A 27,162-nucleotide genomic window follows, 5' to 3' on the forward strand; every position below is an offset into this window, starting at 1 on the left:
CCAACTTTGATTGCCAACAGTTTTTTTTTTTCTGGCTTAAGCGAAATATTTATTGGCAAGTGTCGCCATCTTTTGCTCGAAATTGTAAGCTTCCTGTGGGGGATTCACAAATCGAAAATAAGACAAGCCTTCGCATATTTGATTTTGTTCGGCCGTGTAATCAATTTCTATCGCTCTCTCACACGCAACAAATCTATAATTATTCTACACATTTACATATATATTAAATTATGTATAAAATTAGCATTAGTTTCATTGTTCGCCATATTCAGTACGAATCATTTTGCACTGAACGCTCCAGGGTGAATGTATACTCCTCGGCCAGTGCATCCACCGAGAGCTGACGGGTCATCAGTGCTAAAATGCCGTCCACTTGCAACTGGGTGCCATTGAAGCGATCCTTGGTGGCCAGTTGCGGTGACAGCTCGAACGGAATGTCCTGCAGATAACTGGCTGGCGCATTTAGATTTGGCCCAGGGCCTGTTGCTGGGCGGCCACCCAGCGGCGGTGGATATGGCATTGGGCCGTAGGCTGTTTGGGGCATGGGCGGGTATATCATGCCACCGGGCGCTGTGTTGGGATCTGCGTCAGTTTTTCGCTCCACAAATATGAAATCATCGCCAACGCTTTGTTTGGGCAAATCGGCGGGGCCCTGAATGGCCTCCTCGGTGGGCGTTTCGGCCGGCTTGCGTTTGCCAAACAGCGAGAACATGTTGCACTTCGATTTGTCAGCTTTAGCCAATATTTGTACTATAATTTAATATTTACGCAGTTATGACTTCAGCAGCTGCGTCTTGTTTTTGTGTTGTCAAAAGTATGTGTATCGTTATCGATAACACAATTAGAGGTTGTGGACTATCGATATTCTCACTTAACAATGCGATGTGCATCAAAGTTATGGCAACAACGGTTAATGCCTTCCCGCCAAAACGAGTGCAGAAGCTACCCGCTTGGTTTCAAAATTCAAAATTTGTCAAAATTTGGCCTGTAAAATGGCAAGAACATTTTCCAAAAATCACAACAAATGCAAAGAAACAAAGAGTGTTTTCCTTTTTCTGAATTGCGCAAAAAAAAAATCATGCAATAAGTTTTATTGTAATTTATGTTGGATTCGACGGCGACAGCAAATATTGATGATTAGCGGTTAAATCCATATTGCGCATTAGCATAGGGGTCACAGTGCGCCCGCCCGCCTTTATCGGCACGCGCGCAATTTTGTGCGATATATATCGATATGTCGTGAATAACCCAGCAAGCAATTAAATGCAACGCTGTGATTGGTTTCGGTTTCAACTCTTCCAAGCTAACAAATTTTTGTTAACGAAAAAAAGTTAAAAAGATGTCAAAAGCTGACCAGGACCCAATTGGTTCGCTGAGCATAATGGAGGTGCGTATACATCTGACAAATGTTTTGCCCACAGCCGGACGACACACAGCGATTGCCGCCAAATCGGATACAGATTGCACTGATTACAGAGATACAGACAATCTGATTGTTCCCTGTCTCTCGTTTTGCAGCAAATCAAGATACTGATCAAGCCACCGCCAAACGAGGAGGAGAAGCTGGTACAGCGCACCACCAACACGAAGCACCCGTACTATAGGCGTCCTGGACGCGGCCATAACCACGATCTATGTGATGCCTGCGAGGAGGGCGGGAATTTGCTATGCTGCGACCGTTGCCCCTCCAGCTTTCACCTACAATGCCAGTGGGTATTCCCAACCTATAGTGCGCCCAATGTACGTTACAGCTTCATTTTTTTTCTGCTTTGGTGCATCTGTAGTGATCCGCCGCTCAGCGAGGAGGATATACCCAGTGGTCAGTGGTTATGCCATAGTTGTCGCATGGCCAAGGTGTCGCAGCCAGCGTGTTCCTCCAAGGCCAGTTCCGTGGAGCGTGTACCCTCGGCGGGCAGTGGTTCGCGCGCCAATACACCATCCTCCGGTGAACTGGAGTCGATACCGCTCAAGATTCGCAACCTGCGCAAGCGGAGCAATAGTGAACGGAATAGCACCGAGAAGTTGCTGGCCAAGATGCCGTTGGCCATACAGCGCGCTCTCGATCCGAACAGAAAGCCCACACCGCTGGACGATGTAATACGTGCCGCCAGCATGCTAAATCCGCAGCAGTTCTCGCTGCCAGCCGAACTGGAGCTGCACACCCAATTCCCGGGAAATGGTAAGGTGCAACCGGTGCAGCCGCACACGGGCACCGGCAACGGGCATCGGAAGCCCAACAGTCAGCGACGCAACTCCAAGCCGTTCGAGCTAGACGCACAGGGTCTGGTGCCACTGCCGGCCAAGACGTGCTTCTATTGCACGCGGAGTTGCAAGCGGGCGCCGCTCATCTCGTGCGACTATTGTCCGCTGTATTATCATCAGGATTGCCTAGATCCGCCGCTCACCGCACTGCCCGCTGGCTTGTGGATGTGCCCCAATCATGTAGAGAATTTTATAGTAAGTTCATTCGATTGTATTTACCGTCCGTGTGACGCCACTTTCAATTACTTTCGGTTCGCTTTGCTTCCAGGATGCCAATATGACCAACAGCATTTCGGCCACGGAGCGTGTACGTTTGTGGAATCGGTTCCATCAGCCGCTCGATCATGAAAACGTCAAGATGGAGTTCTTTCGGCGCGTCAATACGCGGCATCCGCCGTTCCGGATGAAGTTGAGCATGCGCGCCCGCGCCCACATCGAGGTGCCGGCTATTGTGCGCTACCATTACGAGCATCCGCCGGCGCTGCTGCCCTCCATGCGGCAAACGTTGCGCTACGATCGAGTGAAGCGGCGCAAACAGCTGCCCACCGCCGTGGAGGATATATCCAGGGAGAGCGTAACCGAATCGCTGCTCAAGGATCTGGAGGCGTTGCGCTGTGCTCGTGCCAAGTTCCGGGAGATACAGAAAGAGCTAGGCAACGCCCAACTCGATGGCAGCATCAGCGACAGCGACACGGAGAGCGGCGCCGAACAGCAGCGGGGCAGCAACGGTGTGGCTGTCACGCCCAGCCTAAGCTCGAAGCCGGAGGCAGCTGAAACGGCGGAGAGTCAAAATGTGAACAGTGAGCATAAGGAGTGTAACAAGCCAACGGCAACCGATCAGTCCAAGCCGAACAACTGTCATGTGCAACAGGATCGGGGCAGCCTGGAGATTAGCTACGAAGAGGACGAGGAGGAGTGCAAATCATCGAGTGTCATCATCGATGCGGATCTATGCCATCTGGATGTGGACATAATCAAGAAACTGGCGCATCAGCGCCTGCAGCAGCTAGTCCACGAGCATCCCGAGATTGTTACCCAGTACAAGAATCGCACGGCAGCGCGACGCCTGCGACAGCTATCCGTGGCCGGCGCACATCCGGAGGGCCAAACGGCGCTGCAGGGTGATCTGGCGCCGGAAGATATGCGTCGCTTTTCGCTGCTCTTCACCAGCGAAACGTCCTCAATACTCGCCCAGAAGAATGGCAACGGCGCCGACGAGGATCCGATGATGGCCCTGCATCCGGCGCTGGCAACAGCCGCCGCCATTGCGGCAGCCGATACGGCCGCCGAGAGCTATGTGCCGCGCCAGCGCAGCGACACCGAGAAGGCATACGAGCTGGCCTCGCGGCTGGAGCTGAAGCTGTTGCAGTGCAAGGTGCGGGCGCGGGCGGTGCTGACACCGCTCGGCGATATGCTCGAGGATAGCCGCTGGTTCAGCACACTGGGCCTGGACCAATCAATATTTATGCGCTATCGCACACTGTACATCGGCTATGGCGGCCACTTTACGCCCTCAACAACACTGGCGCACACGGAAACGGTCGATCTGTCCGCCATCGGTTATTGTTCGCGGATCTCGCCACAGCATGCGATTATATTCTACGACGAGTTCACCAAATCGTACGAGCTGATCAATTACTCGGAGTTTGGCACCGAGGTCAATGGCCAGCTATACACATGCGATCTCACCGAGTACGCGCCCACACATGCCGGCAAACGGATGCGGCCCGATGATGCCGAACTGAAGCGACGCGTCGACGATCTGCTCGACAAGCGGCGGCACATACAGCGCCAGTACGAGCCGAAGCGTGAGGCGCACGCCAGGTGAGCCAACCCCTTCTAGGTCAAACATGTCAATTCAAACTATTTACAGACTTTCCATTTGCCTTACTCTGCTTCATTTTGCAGACATCGATAGCGCAGCTATTATGCAATTATGTTTTGATTTCTTCCAATTATCGATAGCCGAAATGCACATGACGACAAGTGTCATTAGAGCATAAACAAACTACAGTAAGGCGTTGCCGCACTCAGCCATTTTCTAGCTAAGCTTAGCTTGTTTTAGACTTAGCTTTTTCTTGGCTGCCCCATGAAAAGCCGTTTATTGCCAATCTGCCAAATCGGCTACTTACTAGCTAAGCTTAGCTTGTTTTAGACTTAGCTTTTTCTTGGCTGCCCCATGAAAAGCCGTTTATTGCCAATCTGCCAAATCAGCTACTTTCTAGCTAAGCTTGGCTTTATTCAGACTTGGATGACTTGCCAAATCAGCTACTTTCTGGCTAGACTTAGCTTGTTTTAGACTTAGCTTTTTCTTGGCTGCCCCATGAAAAGCCGTTTATTGCTAATCAGCGTTAATTTAGTTCTTTTTAGCGGCTTGCTTTCTGACGCGGCAGCTGGTAACACTTTTTCTTTTAAAATTCTTTAACGTTATCGATAGCACAGGGTGTTGTCTTTGGGAAGTGTCATTATCGCATAAACAGCAAATATAAACAAAAGGTTTATATATATTTTTTTTTGCTTATTTGTTTTAAAGCAGACTGGCGCCATTTGTGAAACCCGCCTGTCGCTGCCAAAGCGCCTCGCCCGTGCGCATGGTGCCCGGCGCCTGGGAAGGCTCCGCTGTGCTGGCCCATGGCAGCCTGTTGCGTTTCGGCTGCCTCTCGTTTGTCTTCTCGGTGCCATCGACGGACATGATGAACGCGCGGCTGGCTAGTGCCAAGTGAGAGGATCACACCATTCAATATACTCCAAGCAGCGCAGCTAGCCACCATGCAAACCAATCTCAGTGATCGGCGATCACAACACACAGCCAGCAGCCCAAAATGCCGGGAATATATTCCATCCCTTCCCCCTTAAAGCATAATACAATATACAATATACCATATACAATATACAATATAGAGTTAAACATAAGTCGGGCAAGCCCGAGTCCAATTAAATACCGTACGAATTAGACGAAGAAAGGGAGCCACAGCGAGAGAGATAGTACGTGAGTGAGTGAGAGAGTGCGAGTGCGAGAGAGCGAGAGAGAGAGAGAAGTATGGGAAAAGCATCAAGCTCTACCTTTCGGTAGCTATAAATTAATATAGATTGCGTTATAGAACATTTTTTTTATTACATGTTTTTATTACTAGAGTATACTCAAAATCGTCGAGGTTCTTTTCTCATTCATTCATTCATCCATCCATCCATCAGCTTTATCATCAAATTCCTCTTCCTCTTCTTCTGTAGTTGTATAAAGGAGCATAACAAAAATAAATAAAATAAAGAGTTGTAAGGAAATGGATTTCATTATTGAGTTCATATTTTATCTAAAAAAAAAAAACTGGGTTTAAAAACTAAACATAAAATTTGAGTATCGAGTTAAATTTAGCTCGCATTTTGTGCAAAACAAAATAATTATAATAAAAATAATAATAATAAATTAAATAACATTTAAGCGCAAAATATGTTTACACACAAATTGTAAATGAGAATTGAAATTTATACAAAATATGAAAGAAAAAACAAAAAATGAAAATATCCTTGAATATATCTATCAAATTGTACGAAGTATACATGTGTATGCAGTTTATATATATCTATATATACGGATGGCGCTTGACAAATTAAGTGGGAGGCGGCGGCAGAGATTAAGCATTGCTTTACATCTAGATGGTAAGGCATAAGAGGAGGAGCACATAAAGTAATTATATATATATATATATATATATACACAAACGGCATCGGGGCTGGCATGGGACAGTGGACAGACAGTCTATCCCAGCCCGGAATACGTTAAAGTACATAAGTACGTACGGCTAGACACACTAAAAAGTAACTATTGATTATATGTATATATATATGGGGGCTGCTTTAGATGATATCGCATTAGGAATTTGTGACTACTCCATCGTCCAGCTGCTCGTGCTCGTGCTCCTGCTCCGGCTGTTGCTCTGCGGCTGCTGACTTGGCCGCAGTGCGGCTGGCCCGTGAACGTTCCCATTCCAGTTTGTGCTTGCGCTTGGTGTGATGATACATATTCGACTTGGACCGAAACTCCGTGGGACAAAAGGCGCAGGTGTGCAGCTTGACGCCAGTGTGTGTGGCAAAGTGTTCCTGCAGTAGGTAATGCAAATGTTAAGTATATAAATACAGACCGAGTTGAAAAGATGACTCAATTCTCGCCGGGACGCTGTTGCTTACCTCCAGATAGCGCTTCATTTTGAATGACTTGCCGCAGACGTCGCAGGCGTACTTGGCTTTGCTCAGGCAGCGATGATTCTGTCCAGGCAGCTCGCCGCAGTTGGCACAGATGGGCAGTGCCAGGCTGGGACTGGACGAGGATGTGCTCGCGGTCGCGGTAGCAGTCGTGCTCGTGGCCGTATTGTGCTTGTTGTGCAGGTGATTTTTGAGCGCGCGCTGATTGCGCAGCTGCTGGCCACAAATGCTACACGTATAGGGCTCAGCAGCCGGAACGTTAGCGGGCGCGGTAGCAGGCGCCACAGCCGGTGTGCTGCAAGCGGAACATAAGAAAGCAATTAACGATTGTGCTAAGACTTGGCCAGAGGCTACGCACCTGCTTTGACTGGCTAGGGCCACAGCAGCAGCGGCAGCTGCTGCCGCCGCCGAGCTGGTGCTAGTGCTGACCGCGGCCATGGCTGTCAGCAGCTGCTCCTGATGCTGCTGCATGATTGTGGCACAGAAGCGCTGCTGCTGCTGCTGCGTGGCAGCTGCCACAACAGCGGCCACGGCATTGTAGTTGGCCAGCAGAAGCTCGTTTTCCTTGCACGTCTGTAGCTCGCTCTTGAAGCGCTTCTCGTGAACATCGGCGAGTTCCTCGTTGCTGCTGTCTTCGCTGGCGCTGGCGCTGCGCGCCGTATGCTGCACCTTTTTGGGCGAATGCGTCTTGCGGCGGCTGGAGCGTGTCACCCGTTTGGCGGGCGTTGGACATGTTTTGGACACCGTTAAATTGATGGCCTCCATGGGCTCACACTTGATGCTCACAATGTTGGGCGACGATGGCAGCACGTTGGGCGCAGGCAAAGCCGGCGCTGCGGGCGCTGCAGCTGGAACTGGAGATGCTGCCGCCGCCGCCGCCGCCGCGGCTGCTGCATTTATCTTTAGTGTCGGCTGTGGTGTGCTGGACTTCGGCACGCTGGGCGGTACATGCATTAATGCATCCACGGGCTTGTCACTGTTATCACCATTGATGGTTCTTTGGATTTGCACATTGTTGTTGCTGTTGATCTTGGCCGATTCGCGTTCGGCGCGCGCTTTTTGCCACTGTGTCGTGTGCTTGGTCTTCACGTGTGTGTACATGTTGGAGCGACAGCGAAAGGCCATGTTGCAGTAGGCGCACGCAATGGGCCGGTCGCCGGTGTGCGTGGCCACATGCTCCTCGAGATAGCGGCGCATTTTGAATGATTTCTCGCAAAACATGCAGGGAAACTTGTGCGCCGCCGCTGCCTTGGGATCGACCTTAAGGTATGATTCGTGAAATTCGGTTTCGTCTTTAACCAGAGCATCGTAAACTGTTGGAGTATCATCACCGACCGCCTCCTTGTCAAGGTCCGGGTCCGGGTCAGGGTCAGGGTACTGCTCATAATCGATGATGGCCGTCGCATCGTCCTCCTCCGACCAGTTGACATCGCAGTCAATTTCTAAGAACTGGCTGCAGAGCGTTGTCTGCTTGTGCTCCACCAGCTTCCAGAAGTTGTGGAAACTCTCCAGTTGCGCACAACAATCCGTGCAAATGGACGTCGAAATGGCATCGTCGCGCGACAGCTATGCGCATGTGGGTGAAATAACGGTTAAAACAGAACACATTCGGGGCTGGCGACCTGGCCACCTGCCCACGCACTCGGGGCACAGCGTGAACTTACACAGAGATATAAATGCGTCGATATCAATTGAACCAAATAGTTTTCCGGTATTGGCTTGGTGTCGCTGTTGCTCTCGTTGTCGGCGCCAGTGAACAGCAGCACGGCATTCTGCTCGTCCAATGTGTTCAAGCACAAGCGACAAATCATTGCGTTAACCAACTAAACGAACTCACGCAACATTAGCACTATTTTGACATTTATTTTATTTATTTCCAAAGTTGCGGATGGATCTAGAGCTGGCAATACAATCGATGGCACTGCTGGCCAAAAATATCGATTGCATCCAATTACCACACTCCGGCTATCGATAACACGATAACAAGCACACGCAATGTGACAATATAAAAGAATACTAAATATAATACCAGAAAATATACCAAACCAAAATGCAATTGTTTCGAAATTTTATTTTGACAACCTACTATAATCAATTTCAATAATTTAAAATCTTGATACACACAGAATTCTATTCAGAATTCGTGCTGTATTGGAAAGGCAATGGTCGTCAGCTCGCCGCTAGCTGCTAGCACTTCGTAATGATAGCTATCTTTGACCGTTACCATGGCGTTGGCCTTGAAGGGCACGTTAATGCAATTGAATCGGAAATTTGAAAACCTTGGCAGCCCGGATACCATATCATAGCCCTCGGTCAGCTTGTTAGTCCAAACGGAAACCGTTTCGAAAGCGAGACCCTCCCGATTGCACAGCTTGACAGCTTCGTTCAGAGACCGAAAGGTATTTAGCGTTATAATCGCCGTGGGCTTATCGCCAAAATAGACTTGGGGGAAGTCCAGGACAATAATGGGCGATCTGGGCTTCATTCTGCCATATAACTTTTGCTTGTCGGCCGGGTCGAATTCCTCTATATAAACAGTCTTACAATTCATTCGCTCAATCAGCTTAAGGGAGTTCAGAAAGTTTGGATGCCCAGGTATTCGCTCGTCCATTAGCTCCATGCGGGCACGTATTTTCCGTATTATGGTCTGACGCAACGGCTCCTGCACCAGTATGCTGGCAACGAGGCCTGTGCCAATTGGATGCTTAAGATCCTTTACGGCTGCTTCGACCACCTGGCTAACATTGCCCGTTGCGAACAGAACTATTATTTGGGGGGAAACCCACCTTCTGTGGGTGCCATCCTCGGGATATAGATAGACGTGTCGCTTCAGCAGATGTGTATGGATATTCTCGACACCTTCTGTGATATTCGGCAAACCCTTAAAGCGCGGCAGAATGTCACCATCCGCATCTTTTTCGGAATCAGTTTGTCCATCATCGTGATTGTCCATTGGGAAACTTCAATTTTAGCTAATTTGTACACCCTAAAACTGAAACAAACTAGATATAAATTCGGCTGAGAAATGAGAGTAAACGAAAATGTAACGAAAGTAAACAGTTTTAAATTTCCATCGGCTCAAAAGAAAGTTGCGGCCAGCTTCCGCTTCCTGGTCAACATGTACATATACATAATCTCATGATTAAAATACTTTCACTGGTCAAAAGTTGCCATTCACCGGAAAACGCACATTCACACCGACAGCGGTACACGCACACAGACATGCCAGCCAGACAGATGGGTGGTGAGTTTTTTTTGTTGCCCTTCGCGGCATAGGCCATACTCAACACGCGCACGCATTTGGCAACGCCTTCAGAATTTATGCACATATCTTATATCTCTCAGGCTATTTAGAAATCAAGCTACATATGTTTATGATGCCTGCGTGGCACGCTTTTGCCTTACACTAACTTTTCAATCAATTAATATTAGACACTTCGGATGGTCAGGGTATGCCAGCTTCAGCGCGATTAAGTCGGCTTGTTTTCTTTTTGTTTTGGCATTCAATAGGTCGCTGGCTGTTTCCTCCATTTTGGTGGGGACGGAAAATAGCACGCTCTGTATGTGTGCGTGAATGTCTGTGCGTGTGTGTGTGTGTGCATGCTCGTGTGTATAAATAGCCGAGCGACCTGCAGGATTCGCTAACATTGCGTGTGCTTCGCTTCACAGAGACGCCCAAAGTTCGCTGGGCAGTCGCTCGCCAGGGCGCCTATAAATAGGCAACGCTTTAGTTGGGGCCACAAGCATGCGAGCACAATAGCACGGCAGCATGGAGATGTCGGGCTATCAGGAGGATATCAGCGCCTTGGAAAAATCGGTAAGAATAAGAAGAGAAATATGCTGGAACAAAAAGAGCTCATCGTTTGACCTCTTGTGCCCCAGGTGGCCAATGCTGGCAGCCAGCTGTATACGATGGCCCACAAGCTGCACGCTGTGGAGCGCAGCTTGGATCAGACGGCAATGGAGCAAATGGACGAAATGGAGGTAATGGAGCTGCTCGAGTCCATGACCGAGGTGAAGAACGAATATCAGAATCTGCGCAAGGACATACAGGAGGTGCAGCAATTGCAGCGTGACGTCAGCACCTCGATACGCTATCAGATGACCAACATGCAGCAGACATTTCAAATGCTAAAAAAACGCATTGCCACATCCCAGCAGCAGCGCCGCCAACGGGAACAGCGACAGAGCACCAGCGTGGCAGCCAATCAGCATTGAGCATAGTGTAGTGTAGTGTAGTGTAGCGTAACGTAGTGTTGTGTAGCGTGTAGTGTAGTGCGTAAGTGCGTTGCGTGACGGAAGGGTGGGGGTGGGGGTGGAGATGGGGGTGGGCTCGCCTAATTGACCTAGGCAGGCTGTTTATGAATTAAATATGATTTTTATTGATTTTGCATGAGTTAGTTGAACTGAATTCGCGATTGTCCGCTCGAAGAAAAGAAAAAAGCATAAACCCTATATGCACATGCACAAACACACATATACATATAGCCAAATATATGTAGATAAGAGAAATGTTCGTGAGTGGGTAACCTGTTGCCATATAAACCTATAAGCCTGCACATACATATACGTACGTACATGGAAGAAGTCATGTCAAATTGTGGATATACCTGGAAATCGGCACACAAACAAACCAAACTTTTTTACCGTCATATGTCTAAGCAATCAGAAACACGTACGTGTACTACAACAATATCAAGAAGCAACAACAAACGCTTTTTTATACACAATACAAATCCAAGAACAAAGTACTTATGCTCGTAACTCGTAAGTTTAACTAGTTGAGGAAACACAGACATACACACATATATACTATATACACATACGTTGTAAGCGATTCTCTCGAAAACTCTAAATACTTTACGATGCAAATCCAAAATGTCTGATACCATTTGAAAAGAATGCACTTTTTCAAACAACAACAAATTTGCCTTAACATAACCATATTTTACTCATTTTTGATATATACACATTTTAATATTAAACTTAAGCTTATCATTTCTATTACAATGATAGGCATTAACGCAATCTTTTTTGTTTTCGTATTTTTTTTCGAGTTATTTGTTGTTACTAAATTGTATAAGCAATCAGAATAAAAAGCACATAAAACAATAAATACGATTGGAATGTTATTTGAATGCGCGCCAATATCTGTTTTGAAGACGATGTGGCCTTAATCGATATACGCAACGTGCATCGCTAGCAGTTTAAAAGATAGTATATCGATAGTTGCAGCAGCAATTGTTTTGTGATTGTGTGTCGCGGTGGGTTCGCACTCTAATTTTAATATATGTGTTTATTTACGTGTTGCGCTTATAATTCAATTAATGGTATAGTAAATATTGTGTTGCTGCAACCAATTGAAAGCCGTTGCGGGTCAGCGTAGTGCGTAATTGGGATCGTGCGTGGTCGTGCCACAGGTCCCACAGGTAAGTTATAAGCGGCTCTTGACGTGCACGTCATCAAGCCCACACGGCCGTCGGCAGTGCAAAAGAAAGCAGGAACAGTGCTGAATTACGCATCGGCGGGCGTCGTCTAGTGTGCTAAGTGCCCGTTTTAATTGCAATCGGTTTTGCATATCGGCATTTGAGAAAAGTGACCACATTCCAATTATCGACTAGTGCAACAAGTGTCTTGCGATCTCGCTTCCACTCACAGTCTCACAACCTATTGTGAACGCTGCGCGGCGCGCGCGCCTGCGCCTACGCTTTTTGTTGTTGTTGTTGTTGTTCTTGTTGTTGCTGTTTACGTTGCTTACGTGTCGTGTCGCGAAATGTACGCTTGCGCTTACGTATTCGTGCTCGCATTTACGTGCCTCGCCGCTGCCAGCCCACGTCCCAGCACAACTCCACCCGCCCTCGAGCAGGTCCAGGTGGTGGAGGAGGGCGCTAGCTTTTTAGATAATGCGCATTATCTGAACAATGAGGAAATTGGCGAACTATTCGCCAGTCTCAGCCGAGACTATCCGACGCTGGCCCAAACCTATAGCATCGGCCGCACCATACAGGGCCGTGAGATGCACGCCCTGGCATTGAATGCGCCGGCAACCGATGGCGACGGCGACGATCTGCTGCGTCCCATGGTCAAATTGGTGGCCAACATCCAGGGCGACGAGGCGCTGGGCCGACAAATAGTGCTCTACCTGGCCGAATACCTGGCCAGCCGCTATGAGCTGGATGGCCAGGTGCAGCGTCTGCTCAACACCACCGAGATACACTTTTTGCCCAGCTGCAATCCGGATGGCTTTGCCGCCGCCAAGGTGAGTCAGCCATAATATTAACTCGAATCGAATCCAAATGCCAACGTGATTGTTCTGTGTAAGAGTGCTCTGGTCGGGAGTGCACGACTAGCTAATACCCTGCCCTGTAGCTGAGCTTCTTTCCCTCGTCCCTGACTCAGATGCTTTTCTCTTTCTCCAGGAATCTCTTGTATTGGCTCTCTAAATACTCTGTTCCTCTCGCGAGAGCAGGAAATGTTTTGTTTTGTTTTGTTCTTTTAATGAACAGCTGCAGATTGAGTGTGTGACCCCAAGCAAAAGTGAATGTATCCGAGGCGTCTGAGTCATCAGATGTCTCGAGCTTGTTCCTCAATAATAATAAGTATTGTATTGTATTGTATTTGTATTTGTTTCCCCTTTTTTCTTGGGGGAAACTCTGCGCCCTTTCACAACTGAATCAAAACTGAAGAGCGTGGCAAACGAATCCAACTAATCGGCTACGTGGAGCGGAGCGGAAACCGCTTTGAAAGATCATTCGGCCTAGTTTTTTGTTGTTGTGTTGAACTTGTTTGAGGTCAACTCAGCACGATCAACTAATTAGCATCTGCAGATCGCCATTGAGCTAAGTGCTTGTGTATATATACATATATATATATATCTATAGATCTATATTCATAGATCGAGTGATCGCCAAGTGAGGGGTAACTATTTTCTTTTCACTATTTGTCGTGAAGTGTTCATTAAGCCTCTGCCGAGCACTTGTAGTAATAACATTAGCTACCTACAAGTCAAGCGAGGAGTGTAACAGTTGCGTTAACATATAATTATGATAACAGTTAACTGTTAACTAACATAATGTTAACTAACTTAACTGTTTACAGTGCAAGCTATTCAAAATGTATTCTTATATCTGGGATAATTATTAAAAAAAAACGCGTATGGAATATTGGAATCGATATTTATCGATTTGTTATCGATCACTCTGAGCAAACTTGAGGCAAATCGATCTGAAAGCGAAATTTGCTCTAGATTAGATAGTTATCGAAAACACAGAAGAGTTATCGATAACTGGCAATAAGACAGAGCCACATTGATACTTATATCGACCCCGAACCGGACATTTACCTCTACAACATGACAAGAAATATAATCGTATCTATGGAGTTATGAGTGAAAAGTGAAAGATGATCCGAGTCATGTTCAATTACACAGCTCGTATTTCTATAACACGTATAAACATTTAACTAAAGACATTTAATCCTTCCGCAATTCACTTTTATGAACACTTACACTTTATCTAGCGCTATTAACACTGGTCCAACACTGCACTACAAAGTTCAAGTTAAATTTAGTTGTCCTTATGCAAATATTAGCTTTTCTCTGGCTCTCTGCCATCCATTGCCAGCTGTCACCTTCGGCTCATTTGTGTGCTCATGCATATACATATCTTCCATCTAATGCCGGCGCCCCGTTCACCTGCTCCGAACAGCCCCCGCCTTTTTCCATTCAAGTGTTTGTCGTTTGCCGGTCTGGTCTTATCGCAAATACGTTATTTGTGTGTTTCTGTTCGGTTTTTTTTCTCCCTCCCTTTTGGAGGGGTACTTGGATTTTATGTTGAAAAATGTCAGCACTTATCGAAAGTTAGAACTGGAAATTGAAATTATTATTTGTATATATTTATCGATAAAAAGCATTTTTCTACAAAAGTTCCATTTAATATTTTATGCTTCATCCACACTTGTTATGCTATTATGTTAAAATATTTTTATAAGTTTACTTTTTCATGCCCAAAAAGAGCATTCCATCTTCGGCTTTTTCCCTTGTAGCACTTATTGTAGTAATTGTCGTAAAGTCGCTTATCGCTCGCTTAACGGGCCGCTATTAATGGGGCCATTAACGCTTTGCGTTGGCTTTCAAATCTTATCGCTGTATCGATAACATAACTGTTCTCAGCTTAACGGGATTTACGACGTCAGGTTTTAGCTACATTCTGACCAGGGCTGCAAAGTTAAAGAATAAAATGTAGTGTGGTTCGGTTCATGGTTTGAACCAGCTGACTGCATGGTTTTGAACATTTTAATGAAACTATTTAATGCTCCATCTATCTAAACCTAACGCAGAACCAGGCTGAAAGCTTCTTATATTGAACCAAAGAATATATATATATGGTTCATGGTTCGGTTCAGGTTGGATTCGTGGTAAAGACTTGTTTATAATTCCGGGCTCGAGTCGTTGCGTTTCAACTTTGATGCTGACACTTGCCACAGGAGGAGTTGCGATGCAGTTGGATTCTTGAATTAATCACGCAATCCGTTCGCCTCCGACTCCGCCTTCGCTGACCTTTCGATGTCCGCCCGATTAGATTGGCCTGTCACAAATTGGCCATAACAGCTGCCGCTGACAGCCGGCTCTAAAAATAAAGGGCCAGCATATTGGGCTGGTGTCAATCTTGGACCAGTTGACGTCATCTGTTGCAACTGCCACAAGAAACTGGTTCAGCAGTCGCGGCCAGAAACTACGTCAATGCAACCGGTTTCTGGGCAATGTTATTGTTGCCTCACTTCTTCTTGTTGTTGTTCTTGTGAATATATAGTCTGCACTCGGCAGCTGAGTCTCCAAATGCCCTGCACGAGCAGGATTACAGCTCGAGCTGAAGAGCTTACTCTGCGGTTCCCTGCACGCGCCACGCAAATGTGGCATAAGCTGCTCGACTTATCGCCGGGAATAGACAAGCGGAAGCCTTTACACTATGTGAACTGTTGTCAACGTAGAGTATAGCTTGATCTAAAGATTGTTCCGGAGAACTAATATACGTCTATCTAGTAATAGTTCTGGGCGCATACATTAATCTAAATGTCGTGCAGCTAATTTGCAGGCAGAGCTCTTGAACTCTTCAAAAGAAATAAAAAAAAAAATTAAAACTAGAGTATTTTCCGGTGAAACAGCTCGTTTTGACATCATTTTAAATGACTTTTTTTCCAAGCCGCGAGAGTACATAATATTTACAATTTACCGTTAAGCGCATTGACAGCCATTTTCCGCTGTAAAAGCGGTTTTTCTTTGGCCAAATCTCAATTGGTTTTGTTAGATTTGTTGTTGTCATTTAAGCCACATTTTTATGTAGGTCATGAGTTTGAAGTCTTCTGGCACAATGTAGCACAAATTTGGCCAGCTTCAACTTTGATATTTGCAGCAAATCGAGAGGCTTGCATTAAAAAAAAAAAAGAGGTTGCACCCAAAATGGCATACGAATATGCAAAAGTGATTTTTTTTTTCTTGCCCAGAACTGGCGAAGAGATTGTCGAAGAGCTGCGGAACAGGTAACAGCTTGTAATACAGATCTTGCTATACGGCGACCTTTTCATATTATGTGCCATGCTGATAATGATTAACGTTGAGTGCTTGCGACGCGTCGGCCGGCGACAGCAGCAGCAGCAGCAGAAGTAGCGGCAGCGGCAGCGGTCTGATAAGAACCCAATAGCAAATAGCCGCCTACACTCTCTTTGCATTGTGTGTATTGCCCACGCAAAATGCCGTTGTGACGTCACTGGACAAAGTTATCGATTTTGTTGTTTGTTTGAGGTTGGCGAAAATAATAATATCCTTTCAATTGCCGACACATGGGTCGCGTGCGTTGGCGTGCCTGACGCTGGGCGAAACTGGCGTTGGCAGCGCTGCTGGCGTCGGCAGCGCTCGCTCGCTCTCGCGAACTCTTACTCTCTCTCTCGGTTATCGTCGCCGCCACTCTCCTTGACTGACTTGCGCAGGCGCCTGACTTGCATCTGGCAACGCCGCCTACACACCGCATAGTCCGAAGAGCTGTGCCAAAATCACAGAAAACAATACAAAAAAAAAAAAAAAAAACAATGTGTAATGAAGAAACCAAACGAAGTACATACATACATAACATAAAAATTAAACACAATAAAAAACTGAAAACTATTAATTTGTGCTTAAACGCAACGTTGTCGCCGCAATGCGGCAATAACAATACAAAAACAAAAACAACAGAAACAGCAGCAGCAGCGGCGGCGGCGGCAATAATTACAAAAACAACAACAAAAAAACTCGTGACTGACAAGCGCAAAGCTTCGGCGCGCTCTCTGCCGTGTAATTTCCCTACAATTATCGCACGTCGTCGCTCTCAGCAGCAGCAGCAGCAGCAGCAGCAGCGTCGTCAGCGTCGACAGCGACGTCGACAGCGGCAGTTGGACCGCGGGCGGGCAGCACGGGCTTAAGGCCAATCAACGCAGCAAATTTTCAAACAGTACATTTTTCGAAGCTGAGTCGAACCGATTGGAGCTGCTGCACAATAACAACACAGCCACAATAACTGTGACCCATACGAACGCCGAGGCACGCGGGCTTCGACCTGTATCTAAGCGGCCCGCTCGCTCAATTTGCACGCCAGTGATAACTAGCAGTCGGCAGCAGCAGCAGCAGTAGCAGCAAAAGAACAGTTAGTTAACAGTTAACAGTTACCAGTTGGACATTTAGCCATGATGCAGTGGATTTTCGCTCTGGCACTGTTACCGTTAATCGCCCAGGGCTACATTATCAAAGAGGATGAGAGCTTTCTGCAGCTGCCGCATTACACCAGCCAGGAGCAGCTGGAAGATCTGTTTGCCCGTCTCGCTAAGGCCTATCCGGAACAGGCGCGCGTTCACAGTATCGGCCGATCGCTGGAGGGACGCAATCTGTTGGCATTGCAAATCTCGCGCAACGCACGCCAACGACCGCTGCTGACGCCGCCCGTCAAATACATTGCCAATATGCACGGCGATGAGACGGTCGGACGGCAGCTGCTCGTCTATTTGGCCCAATATCTGTTGGGCAATTTCGAGCGTAGCCTGGAGATTGGCCAGCTGGTGAATACCACCGACATATTTCTGATGCCCACCATGAATCCCGATGGCTATGCCCTGTCCCAGGTACGTGCGCTGTCGCTGTCGTCACCTGTTTCCAGCAGAAAACCAAACAACAAAAACCAAAAACCAAAAACAAAACAAAACAATACAAAAAAAGAAGACAATGAAGCAGATTAAATAATCGCATCGTGGAAAAATCGATAAGTGTGAAATTTCAGACAGCGTCGCCCGGTGCCTGCCGCCCGCCCGTGCCGCAGCTGCGTCTGCCGCATTTGTAGAATTTTTCCTGATGCCAGCGCTGACGTCGCGGCGTTACGGCTTCACGGCGCGTCGCTGCTGTTGCGCACTTGCGATTTGATTGCGTTAGGGCACAATTCTCACTCTCTCTCTCTCTCTCTCTCTGTCTCTCTATCTGTCTGTCTGTCGCACGCCCCATTGTTGTTGACATATTGCGAAAGCTTGTTGCTGTTGTCTTTGAGTCGTACTCTTGTTTTGTTTGTAATTAACCGTTGGGCGGTTCGGCTCTAGTAAGCACACCACTACACATGCAAGCATATGTTCATGTACACACACACACACAGCCATATTGCGATAATTATGGCTATCGATATTCATTCTGTAATGTTTGGCATCGTAAGCACCTTACACCCATATACATATGTATGCATATAGAAACAAGTAATAATATCGATATTAATTTAATGCAATTTTGCATTCAACCCCTCTGCTCGCACACACACACACACAAACATACACAGGCTTGCATGCTGCTATCAATATTAATTTCGCCATAAATATCCCTTCCACTCAATTTGCATGGCGCTGTGCGGGTTAATTTCGCCAGCTTATGCTGGTGTACCTACCCGAAAATGTACTCCAAAGCTTTCGCTTGGCAATTTTGCCGTTATTTTTGGCAATTGCCCAACGCGCACACAACTCAACTGTGAATAGAATAGGAATTTCCCCGGCTACAGGGATTTTTTTTTTTTGCATTGTTGTTGTTGGAAAGACAGATGATACCCAATATGAGTGAGCCACTTTGTGTGATCGGCCATTGTGACTAACCTACATACGCAATACTATATACACATGCATACGTTAATATGCGTATGTATGTATGTGTGCGCGTGTATTCTGAACGTGCACGTTATTTGTTTGTTTATTAATGCAATCGAGTCGCGCCAATTGACTCTCCCCGTCTCGCTTCTTCGTTCACACATTGCCGATTGATTGGCACTTGCTCCAATTGGGAATTGCGCCAATATGCTTCTGATTGGAAACAACAACAGCTGAGCTTGATCGTAACTTGATTTCCCTCTTACGGCTACTCTCCGCCCAATGCATTGATTATGGACAGTGTTGCAAAAGCTCACCTGACTGTCATATTAAAGACATGTTTGGTCAACTCTTTGGGCCGTGCGCGCGTCCGGCATGCCAAATTCGTTCGTCCGCCTGCAAAAGCACAAGGCCAGGGGCGAGCGCAGGGCTTCGTGCTAATAATAATTCACGTAATCAACGATTTAATGAAGTAACCAATTCACTGACTCTCTGCCTCTCTCGCTCTCTCTCTCTATGTCTGGCAGGAGGGCAACTGTGAATCGCTGCCAAATTATGTAGGACGCGGCAATGCAGCTGGCGTTGATTTGAACCGTGACTTTCCGGATCGCCTGGAGCAACAGCACGTGAATCAGTTGCGCGCACAAAACCGGCAACCGGAAACGGCCGCCTTGGCCGAATGGATTGTGAGCAAACCGTTTGTGCTCTCGGCCAATTTTCATGGCGGTGCCGTCGTCGCAAGCTATCCGTACGACAACTCACTGTAAGTGTCCGGCTGCTACGGCCCCAATCGATATCCGTACCCAAGCTTAGCTCATGCAACACGCAATATTTGTAGGGCGCACAACGACTGCTGCGAGGAGAGCCTCACGCCGGACGATCGCGTCTTCAAGCAGCTGGCGCACACCTATTCGGACAATCATCCGATAATGAGGCGCGGCAACAACTGCAACGACAGCTTCGCTGGCGGCATCACCAACGGCGCCAACTGGTACGAGCTGTCCGGCGGCATGCAGGACTTTAATTATGCATTCAGCAATTGCTTTGAACTGACCATTGAGCTATCTTGCTGCAAGTTTCCGGCGGCGAGCAGCCTGCCCAGCGAATGGGCGCGCAACAAGCGTCCATTACTGGAGCTGCTGAAGCAGGCGCACATCGGCATCAAGGGTCTGGTGCACGATGCCAGCGGCTATCCCATACCGGATGCGACCATCGTTGTCTCCGGTCTCGAGGATAAGCCCATACGCACCTCAAAGCGCGGCGAATACTGGCGCCTGCTCACGCCCGGCATTTACAGCGTCTACGCGGCAGCCTTTGGGTAAGTCGAAAGCAGAGCTTCAAATTACGAATATTCTCTGTATATCCTCTCTCTCTCTCTCTCTCGCTCTCTCTGCCGTACAGCTATCAATCGAGCCCGATGCAACAGCTGCATGTGACCAATGAGAACGCGGAGGCGCTGCGCGTCGACTTCAAGCTGACGCCCGTCGAGAGCAACTTTGATGGTATTAGCAGTTATTACAATCCATACTTTTTTAGGCATTAAATGCGGCCCCCAACTGCAACTGCAACGGCAATGGCAACGGCAACAATGATTCCACATCTCCTTACTGCATACTGCACCAGCTGCATCGGTCTATTGCCTAACACTAGTTGAAGCATTGTTAACACTAACATTTGTAACATTTGCCACGCCTACATATTAATGCACGCCCATCACACACACCCAAACACACACATTTTTCTTTTGTATATTTTTGTTGCTGCATTTACATAAAGTTGTCGTCTTTGTTTTTGATTTCTCTTTCATTTTTTTTCATTTCAATAACATTTTTTCATTCAATTTTTCTCTCTTTTACCTACTGCCAGCCGCTTTTAAGTTCTCTTCAACACACGCTCTCCTACACTCTCTCTCTCTCTCTCTCTCTCTCTCTCTCTCTCTCCCATTAAGGCACGGCTATTGAGTGCATATCAATTTCTTGAGAGAGAGAGAGCAAGAGGGACAACAATATCTGATTTGTATATATGAATAGGATATGACACTAACGCCCCGCCCCTCCCCCCTCGCCCTCCTCCACCGCGCCTGCAACTAAACGAGCCATTAAATGGCCAAAACGCACACTGAATACCCTGCCCTCACTCTCAATTATATATATATATATATCTGTCTATATATTATCGTATTATTTAGAAGCAAGTAAAACCATGTGTAAAAATTATATAAACGCAACTAAATATCTAACCAAAATAACCTTATATACACATATATAAACCCTAAATATCTCCTCATATATATATACATATATACATATATATATACATATAGATATATATATATAGAGATATATGTGTATATATACATGCAGCATATGTTAACAGAAGATTGTTAAAATGTTATTCCTTTTTTTATGCGAGCAACAGAAACGTCTGAAACATTGTTAACATATATTATACATATAGAAAAATCAAATATATAGAAGAAGATGACAAGGCACAAAATCGAACAAAAAATAGTAATATATACGAAATACTTGATAATGGCATTAACAAAGCAAACAAATATATATTTATATATACGAAAAAGAAAAAAAACAAACAAAAAAAAACAAAAGGAATAATAGCCAAAATAAAATTTTTGATTTTTGCGTAGTGCGTTTTATTTTTCTATGCAAGCCCGAAATTCCCATTAAAATGAAAATAAAAATAAAAATAATAATATAGAAGAAATGAAAATTAAATCAAACACAAACAATTATTATACGTATTATATTACACACATTTATTTCCATATATACACACACACACACATATATATATATATATATCCTTATCTGGTGATTGTTACTGCATATATATATATATATATATATATATATTCAATTTTCTTCAAACTAGATTTTATGCTAAAGTATTTTAAATTTAAATATTGCTCGTATATCTAAAGATTATCAATATATATATATATATAAATTTTAATTGAAGTATGTATTCCATATATATACACATTTACAAGATTGTTCATAGCTGCCACCGCACTGGCCAAGGAAGCGGAACTAGTTCCATTTTTCTTTTCTTTTTTGTTTTTCAATTTCAAATATTTTTCATTTCTTCTCAAGCAACAAAATTCTCTTGAGGGGGCGTGCAAATGTTTAAAAAAAAACATATATATTCATTTGAGCTTGTTTGCATTATTAATGAACCACTTAATTCCGATGCGGAACTAGTTCAACTTCTTTGAGGTTATGTTTAGCTTAAGCAATACGATTCCTATATACTTATATACAATTTGAAGCATTCAAACTCAGGGTCTAGCGGGTCTTGCGGGTGTTTTTTATTGCCAGTCGTGTGGCCGTTGTGAACTTTAGCCAAAAACTTAACTCAAATTAAGTACAACTTTTCTTCTGTTCTCGAAACTGTTTATGAAATAAATAATTATTGCAAGCAAACTTCAAATTTGGTTAATTGCTTTTCAACTGGCGCCTGGCTTCATTTGATATACTTGTACGTTATCTTTTCTTCGATTCATTTCATTTAATGTTTTAAGTTTTTGGGTTATGGTCTATGTTTTACCCCACGCCCAACTTCCCCCTGGCACGTCCTTGTGGCAGAAGCGCGTCTTTAATCTTGAAATTCTGTTTTCATCTTTGCCGCAGGCAACTTTCGCAAGCAGAAAGTGGAGCGCGCCGAGCCGCCGGATCAGCTGAAGCAACAATACGATGGCTTTCTCACGCCCACGAAATTCGAGCATCACAATTATGCGTCCATGGAGAGGTGAGTCCTGCCCCTTTAGATCTGATCAATGTGTGAACTCTCGTCCAACTCCCTTGCAGCTATTTGCGCAACATGAGCGCCAGCTATCCGAGCTTGACGCGACTCTATAGCATTGGCAAGAGCGTGGAGGGCAGGGATCTGTGGGTGCTGGAGATCTCGACGACGCCGGGCAGCCATGTGCCGGGCGTGCCCGAGTTCAAATATGTGGCCAATATGCATGGCAACGAGGTTGTCGGCAAGGAGATGCTACTGCTGCTGACCAAATATCTGCTGGAGCGCTATGAGAATGATGAGCGTGTGACGCGGCTGGTGAACGGCACACGGATGCACTTCCTCTACAGTATGAATCCGGATGGGTATGAGATGTCGCGCGAGGGCGATCGCACCAGCGGCCTGGGTCGACCCAATGCCAATCGGGTGGATCTGAATCGCAATTTTCCGGATCAATATGGCACAGATAAATACAATAATAGAACCGAGCCGGAGGTGGCCGCCGTCATGAACTGGACGCTGTCGCTTCCGTTTGTGCTCTCCGCGAATCTGCACGGCGGCTCCCTGGTGGCCAACTATCCGTTCGACGACAATGAGAACGATTTCAATGATCCGTATTCGCGGCTGCGCGACGCCAGCATCAGCGGACGCCGGCTGAATCCCACTGAGGACAATGAACTGTTCCGCCATCTGGCGCTGGTCTATTCGCGCGCCCATCCCACCATGCATCTGGGCAAGCCGTGCGCCCTCTTCCAGAACGAGCTGTTCGCCGACGGCATCACCAATGGCGCCCAATGGTACAGCGTGACCGGCGGCATGCAGGATTGGAACTATGTGCGCGCCGGCTGCCTGGAGCTGACCATCGAGATGGGCTGCGACAAGTTCCCACTGGCCAAGGAGCTGCCGCAGTATTGGCGCGACAATCGCGAGCCCCTGCTCCAGCTGATCGAGCAGGTGCATCATGGCGTACACGGCTTCGTGCGCAGCAGCATCGGCACACCCATCGCGGGCGCCGCCGTCGGCATGGACGGCGGCAATCATAGCACCTACAGCGGCACCTTCGGCGACTACTGGAAGCTGACGCTGCCCGGCCGGCACAATGTCACCGTCCTGGCCGACGGCTTTGCGCCGCTGCGCGTCGAGGTCGAGGTGCCCGCTGCGGAGCCCTTTGGCATGCGCCTGGACGTCACGCTGATGCGCGACGATCCACAACACTGGGCGTCCGCCAACGATTTCCGGATCATCGAGAATGTGGTCAACACCAGATACCATACCAATTCGGAGCTGCGCAACCGCCTCGCCGAGTTCGAGAACCAGAATCCGCAAATCGCCAGCTTTGGCTACGCGGACAACGAGTTCAGTCGCCACTTCAACTATCTCAAGCTGACCTCCAATGTGAGTACGAATCATCTATATCAATCGCATTTCCTGCTGCCCTAATGCAGGGCTTCCCATCAACCTTCGCGTCATCGTGTCTTCTATCTGAGCACTCTTATTTATAGTTTCTAGATTTGAGGTTAGTTTCTAGATGTGAGGTTAGTTTCTTGATTTGAGGTTAGTTTCAAGATTTGGGGTTAGTTTTTTGATTTGAGGTTAGTTTTTAAATTTGAAGTTAGTTTCTAGATGTGAGGTTAGTTTCTAGAATTGAGATTAGTTTCAAGAATTGACGTTAGTTTCTAGATGTGAGGTTAGTTCTTAGATTTGAGGTTAGTTTCAAGATTTGAGGTTAGTTTCTAGATGTGAAGTTAGTTTATAGATGTGAGGTTAGTTTCTAGATTTGAGGTTAGTTTCTAGATTTGAGGTTAGTTTTTAGATTTGAGATTAGTTTCTAGATGTGAGGTTAGTTTCTTAATTTGAGGTTAGTTTCTAGATTTGAGATTAGTTTCTTGATTTGAGGTTAGTTTTTTGATTTGAGGTTAGTTTCTAGATGTGAGATAAGTTTCAAGATTTGACGTTAGTTTCTAGATTTGACGTTAGTTTCTAGATTTGAGGTTAGTTTCTAGATGTGAGATAAGTTTTAAGATTTCAGGTTAGTTTCTTGATTTGAGGTTAGTTTCTAGATTTGAGGTTAGTTTCTAGATGTGAGGTTAGTTTTTAGATTTGAGGTTAGTTTCTAGATGTGAGGTTAGTTTCTTAATTTGAGGTTAGTTTCTAGATTTGAGCTTAGTTTTCAGATGTGAGGTTAGATTTGCGCACTCAAATAGACGTGAGGCTCCCCTCTGTGTGTAAATCTACATTGACTTGAAATTCGAATATCCAGACTAAGATACCTTAACATAAACCTTTAGTTAATGCCTAAAGCAACTCCTGACCAATCTCTCTCTCTCTCTCTCTCTCTCTCTCTCTCTCTCTTTTTCTTCACAGATTGGCGAGCCGGAGGAGCACAAGTACAAGCTGCTGGTGATTAGCTCGCTGTTCGACACGGCCGCACCGCTGGGCCGTGAAATAATGCTGAATCTGGTGCGGCACTTGATCGAGGGCCACAAGCTGCAGGAGGCGTCCGTGGTGCAGCTGCTGCAGCGCAGCGTCATCTACTTCCTGCCGCAGACGGATAAGTTCGAGGAGATCTTCCGCATGTACAATGCCAAGTAAGTCGGATACCCGAAAACTATGCACTTAATTAACTCGTCATGCAACTCCACAGCAATTCCGTGTGCGATCCCATGCTGCCCGACGAGCTGGCCGAGCGCATACTCAGCCCGGAGACGGAGTTGACGCGGGATCTGCTGTTGCAGTTTTTGCGCAGCGAACGCTTCGATCTGCTGCTGACCTTCAGCGCGGGCAGCTCGGAGCTGAGCTATCCGCGCGGCGACTCCATACTCGAGAAGTTCGCCCACAGCATCCAGCGCACGGAGTTCAACTATTCGCCGCTGCAGTGCAGCAGCTCCGCAACACGCCAGCTACATCGCGAGGCAACCGAACGTTTGACCAATCTGTTCTACAGGATGTACAATCTGCCGATGTATACGCTGGGCTTGTCCTGCTGCCGCATGCCCGCCCACGGTCAGATTGGCGCCGTCTGGCGGACCAATATCGAGAAGATACGCAACTTCTTGGGCCTGGTCCAGACCGGCATTACGGGCCTGGTGCAGAACGATAAGGGCCAGCCGCTGCGCGAGGCGTTCGTCCGTCTGCTGGAGCATCCCTCCGTTCACAATGTGACTAGGAATGTGGCACGCTTCCAGCTGATGCTGCCCAGGGGCATCTACGGGCTGGAGGTGAGCGCGCCCAACTACGAGTCGCAGATCGTCAAGACGCAGGTGCAGCACGGCGTGCTCAGCGACCTGGGCGCCATCAAGCTGCACGGCTACACCCTGATCAGGGGCGAGGTTACCGAACTGAATGCCAAGCCCTCGCCCAGCGGCGTCGGCGGCACCACCAGCATATCGGGCCTTGTGCTCGACGATAGCAATCATCCCGTGCGCAATGCCAAGGTCTCCGTCATCCGGCCCGCCGGCCTCAGCCATGTGCGCAACTTCACCAACAGCCTGGGCGAATATCATCTGTCGGCGGTGCCGCTGGGCGCCGTCACGCTCAAAGTGGAGGCTCCGCGGCATTTTGAGGCGACGCGCGATCTACGGCTGCTGGCGCAGTCGGGCCAGCCCACCGAGAACGTTGTCTTCCATCTCAAGTTCAATGCCCATGTCTTTGGCCTGCCGCGCTTTCTCTTCATCATTGTCGCCAGTGTCCTGATCATAGTGGGCGTGGTCCTGTGCGTTCTGTGCGCACAATTCTGGTTCTATAGACGGCATCGCGGCAAGATGCCCTACTACAATTTCTCGCTGCTGCCGCAAAAGGGCAGGGAACAGTTCGAGCTGGACGACGATGCCGGCGACGACGGCGAAACGGAGCTCTTCCGTTCGCCCATCAAGCGTGAGTAGAGACACAGACACAGGCACACACAGGCACTAATCCTTATCCTTGGTATTCCACAGGCGGCATGACCATACAGCCCTACTTCGATGAGGAGCAGCTGGAGCACATACTGCACACGGATGATGACGATGATGAGCAAGATGACGATGAGCATGTGCTTGGGATTGGGGTGGAGCGGGAGCCGCAGCTGGATGCGGCCGATGAGAGCGGCGATGAGATTGTCATGTTGCATCAACACAATCGGCGCAGGCAATAGAAAGGGACAGCAACACACACACACACACACACACACACACACAACATAACTGTGATTCAAAAGTTTTCAAAAATCAAGCGCTCTATGATAATCTAAATATTTTTTGTAATATGTATTTTTTGTTTTTTGTCAATTTTACCATGTACATACACACACACACACACACACACACATACACACATATATATATATATATATATATATATATACATAGATATCTATATCGACATCCGATGTCTTGCCGTAAATTTGCCGCGAATCTCTGCAAAAAGAAAACCTTAAAAAAGTCTAATAAGAAATATATATGTGTGTGTGTGTGTGTATATATATATAAGCATGTGTGCTGTCCAGTGTTGCCAATGCAGCTTTTTTCTCGCTAAATTTGGCCATTGCAACGGATTTAGCTATTTTTTATGACAATCAACAATTTGTGCTCAAAATCGAATTAAGCTTTTTGTTTTTCTTCAAAGCCATTTTCAACATTGGTTTCAGCTACTTTTTTGTTGGTTTTTTTTTTGTTGTTGGCAACACTGGCGCTGTCCAAGAACCTAACTGTAACTACTCTTAAGACTGAGCTCCAGCAAATAGAAAATCAAAAAAAAAAAGAAGAAGAAGAAGAAAGTTAAACACACACACACACACACGGAAAGAATGTGTACTTAAGCAAT

The 27,162-nt window shown here is 46.8% G+C and overlaps 6 protein-coding genes across 10 annotated transcripts; 3 read left to right on the forward strand and 3 right to left on the reverse strand.

The window, feature by feature from the left end:
- Window positions 1-35: 35 nt before the first annotated feature.
- Window positions 36-978, reverse strand: LOC115768339. Its single transcript, XM_030712902.1, has one exon. It carries the CDS (start codon window positions 710-712, stop codon window positions 269-271), a length of 444 nt encoding a protein of 147 aa, XP_030568762.1. The 5' UTR covers window positions 713-978; the 3' UTR covers window positions 36-268.
- A 232-nt stretch (window positions 979-1,210) lies between these two features.
- On the forward strand, window positions 1,211-5,637 carry LOC115768362 (PHD finger protein 12). 2 transcript variants are annotated; one of them, XM_030712930.1, is made up of 5 exons: window positions 1,211-1,387; window positions 1,519-1,709; window positions 1,785-2,457; window positions 2,531-4,086; window positions 4,796-5,637. In XM_030712930.1, the coding sequence occupies exons 1-5, from the start codon at window positions 1,340-1,342 to the stop codon at window positions 4,983-4,985; spliced, it is 2,658 nt and encodes an 885-aa protein (XP_030568790.1). In that variant the 5' UTR covers window positions 1,211-1,339; the 3' UTR covers window positions 4,986-5,637. The 2 variants fall into 2 exon arrangements, with proteins under 2 accessions (XP_030568790.1, XP_030568791.1); XM_030712931.1 differs by having other exon boundaries at window positions 4,799-5,637.
- Window positions 5,638-5,754: 117 nt separating this feature from the next.
- Window positions 5,755-8,507, reverse strand: LOC115768352 (zinc finger protein 628). 2 transcript variants are annotated; one of them, XR_004018515.1, is made up of 5 exons: window positions 8,127-8,507; window positions 6,821-8,028; window positions 6,448-6,757; window positions 6,061-6,360; window positions 5,755-5,912 (listed from the first exon to the last, which is right to left on the reverse strand). XR_004018515.1 is itself a non-coding variant. In XM_030712916.1 (4 exons), the coding sequence occupies exons 1-4, from the start codon at window positions 8,271-8,273 to the stop codon at window positions 6,133-6,135; spliced, it is 1,893 nt and encodes a 630-aa protein (XP_030568776.1). In that variant the 5' UTR covers window positions 8,274-8,507; the 3' UTR covers window positions 5,755-6,132. The 2 variants fall into 2 exon arrangements, 1 of the variants encoding a protein (XP_030568776.1); XM_030712916.1 differs by having other exon boundaries at window positions 5,755-6,360.
- Window positions 8,508-8,596: 89 nt separating this feature from the next.
- On the reverse strand, window positions 8,597-9,415 carry LOC115768347. Its single transcript, XM_030712911.1, has one exon. It carries the CDS (start codon window positions 9,413-9,415, stop codon window positions 8,597-8,599), a length of 819 nt encoding a protein of 272 aa, XP_030568771.1.
- A 726-nt stretch (window positions 9,416-10,141) lies between these two features.
- LOC115768353 lies at window positions 10,142-10,718 on the forward strand. Its single transcript, XM_030712917.1, has 2 exons — window positions 10,142-10,279; window positions 10,345-10,718. The coding sequence occupies exons 1-2, from the start codon at window positions 10,232-10,234 to the stop codon at window positions 10,678-10,680; spliced, it is 384 nt and encodes a 127-aa protein (XP_030568777.1). The 5' UTR covers window positions 10,142-10,231; the 3' UTR covers window positions 10,681-10,718.
- Window positions 10,719-10,912: 194 nt separating this feature from the next.
- On the forward strand, window positions 10,913-26,563 carry LOC115768364 (carboxypeptidase D). 3 transcript variants are annotated; one of them, XM_030712934.1, is made up of 9 exons: window positions 10,913-12,721; window positions 19,131-19,366; window positions 19,442-19,921; window positions 20,005-20,105; window positions 22,254-22,371; window positions 22,431-23,757; window positions 24,727-24,950; window positions 25,007-26,235; window positions 26,298-26,563. In XM_030712934.1, the coding sequence occupies exons 1-9, from the start codon at window positions 12,236-12,238 to the stop codon at window positions 26,492-26,494; spliced, it is 4,398 nt and encodes a 1,465-aa protein (XP_030568794.1). In that variant the 5' UTR covers window positions 10,913-12,235; the 3' UTR covers window positions 26,495-26,563. The 3 variants fall into 3 exon arrangements, with proteins under 3 accessions (XP_030568794.1, XP_030568795.1, XP_030568797.1); XM_030712935.1 differs by lacking the exon at window positions 10,913-12,721 and adding an exon at window positions 16,648-17,610; XM_030712937.1 differs by lacking the exons at window positions 10,913-12,721; window positions 22,254-22,371; window positions 22,431-23,757; ... (1 more) ...; window positions 25,007-26,235; window positions 26,298-26,563 and adding an exon at window positions 16,687-17,610 and having other exon boundaries at window positions 20,005-20,384.
- The last annotated feature ends 599 nt before the right edge of the window (window positions 26,564-27,162 follow it).

This window comes from Drosophila novamexicana, unplaced genomic scaffold (genome assembly GCF_003285875.2).
Source record: "Drosophila novamexicana strain 15010-1031.04,08,12 unplaced genomic scaffold, DnovRS2.1 tig00001753-arrow-arrow-pilon, whole genome shotgun sequence".
In the NCBI taxonomy this organism is placed as follows: domain Eukaryota; kingdom Metazoa; phylum Arthropoda; class Insecta; order Diptera; family Drosophilidae; genus Drosophila; species Drosophila novamexicana.

Coding starts and splice junctions, on each gene's coding strand:
- LOC115768339 (XM_030712902.1), bottom strand. CDS start 712: ATGTTCTCGCTGTTTGGCAAACGCAAGCCGGCCGAAACGCCCACCGAG.
- LOC115768362 (XM_030712930.1), top strand. CDS start 1,340: ATGTCAAAAGCTGACCAGGACCCAATTGGTTCGCTGAGCATAATGGAG. Junction 1,710..1,784: donor AGCTTTCACCTACAATGCCA/GTGGGTATTCCC, acceptor GTGCATCTGTAG/TGATCCGCCGCTCAGCGAGG. Junction 2,458..2,530: donor ATCATGTAGAGAATTTTATA/GTAAGTTCATTC, acceptor CTTTGCTTCCAG/GATGCCAATATGACCAACAG.
- LOC115768352 (XM_030712916.1), bottom strand. CDS start 8,273: ATGATTTGTCGCTTGTGCTTGAACACATTGGACGAGCAGAATGCCGTG. Junction 8,029..8,126: donor CGACGCATTTATATCTCTGT/GTAAGTTCACGC, acceptor ACATGCGCATAG/CTGTCGCGCGACGATGCCAT. Junction 6,361..6,447: donor AAATGAAGCGCTATCTGGAG/GTAAGCAACAGC, acceptor TACCTACTGCAG/GAACACTTTGCCACACACAC.
- LOC115768347 (XM_030712911.1), bottom strand. CDS start 9,415: ATGGACAATCACGATGATGGACAAACTGATTCCGAAAAAGATGCGGAT.
- LOC115768353 (XM_030712917.1), top strand. CDS start 10,232: ATGGAGATGTCGGGCTATCAGGAGGATATCAGCGCCTTGGAAAAATCG. Junction 10,280..10,344: donor TCAGCGCCTTGGAAAAATCG/GTAAGAATAAGA, acceptor CTTGTGCCCCAG/GTGGCCAATGCTGGCAGCCA.
- LOC115768364 (XM_030712934.1), top strand. CDS start 12,236: ATGTACGCTTGCGCTTACGTATTCGTGCTCGCATTTACGTGCCTCGCC. Junction 24,951..25,006: donor TTCCGCATGTACAATGCCAA/GTAAGTCGGATA, acceptor GCAACTCCACAG/CAATTCCGTGTGCGATCCCA. Junction 26,236..26,297: donor CTTCCGTTCGCCCATCAAGC/GTGAGTAGAGAC, acceptor GGTATTCCACAG/GCGGCATGACCATACAGCCC.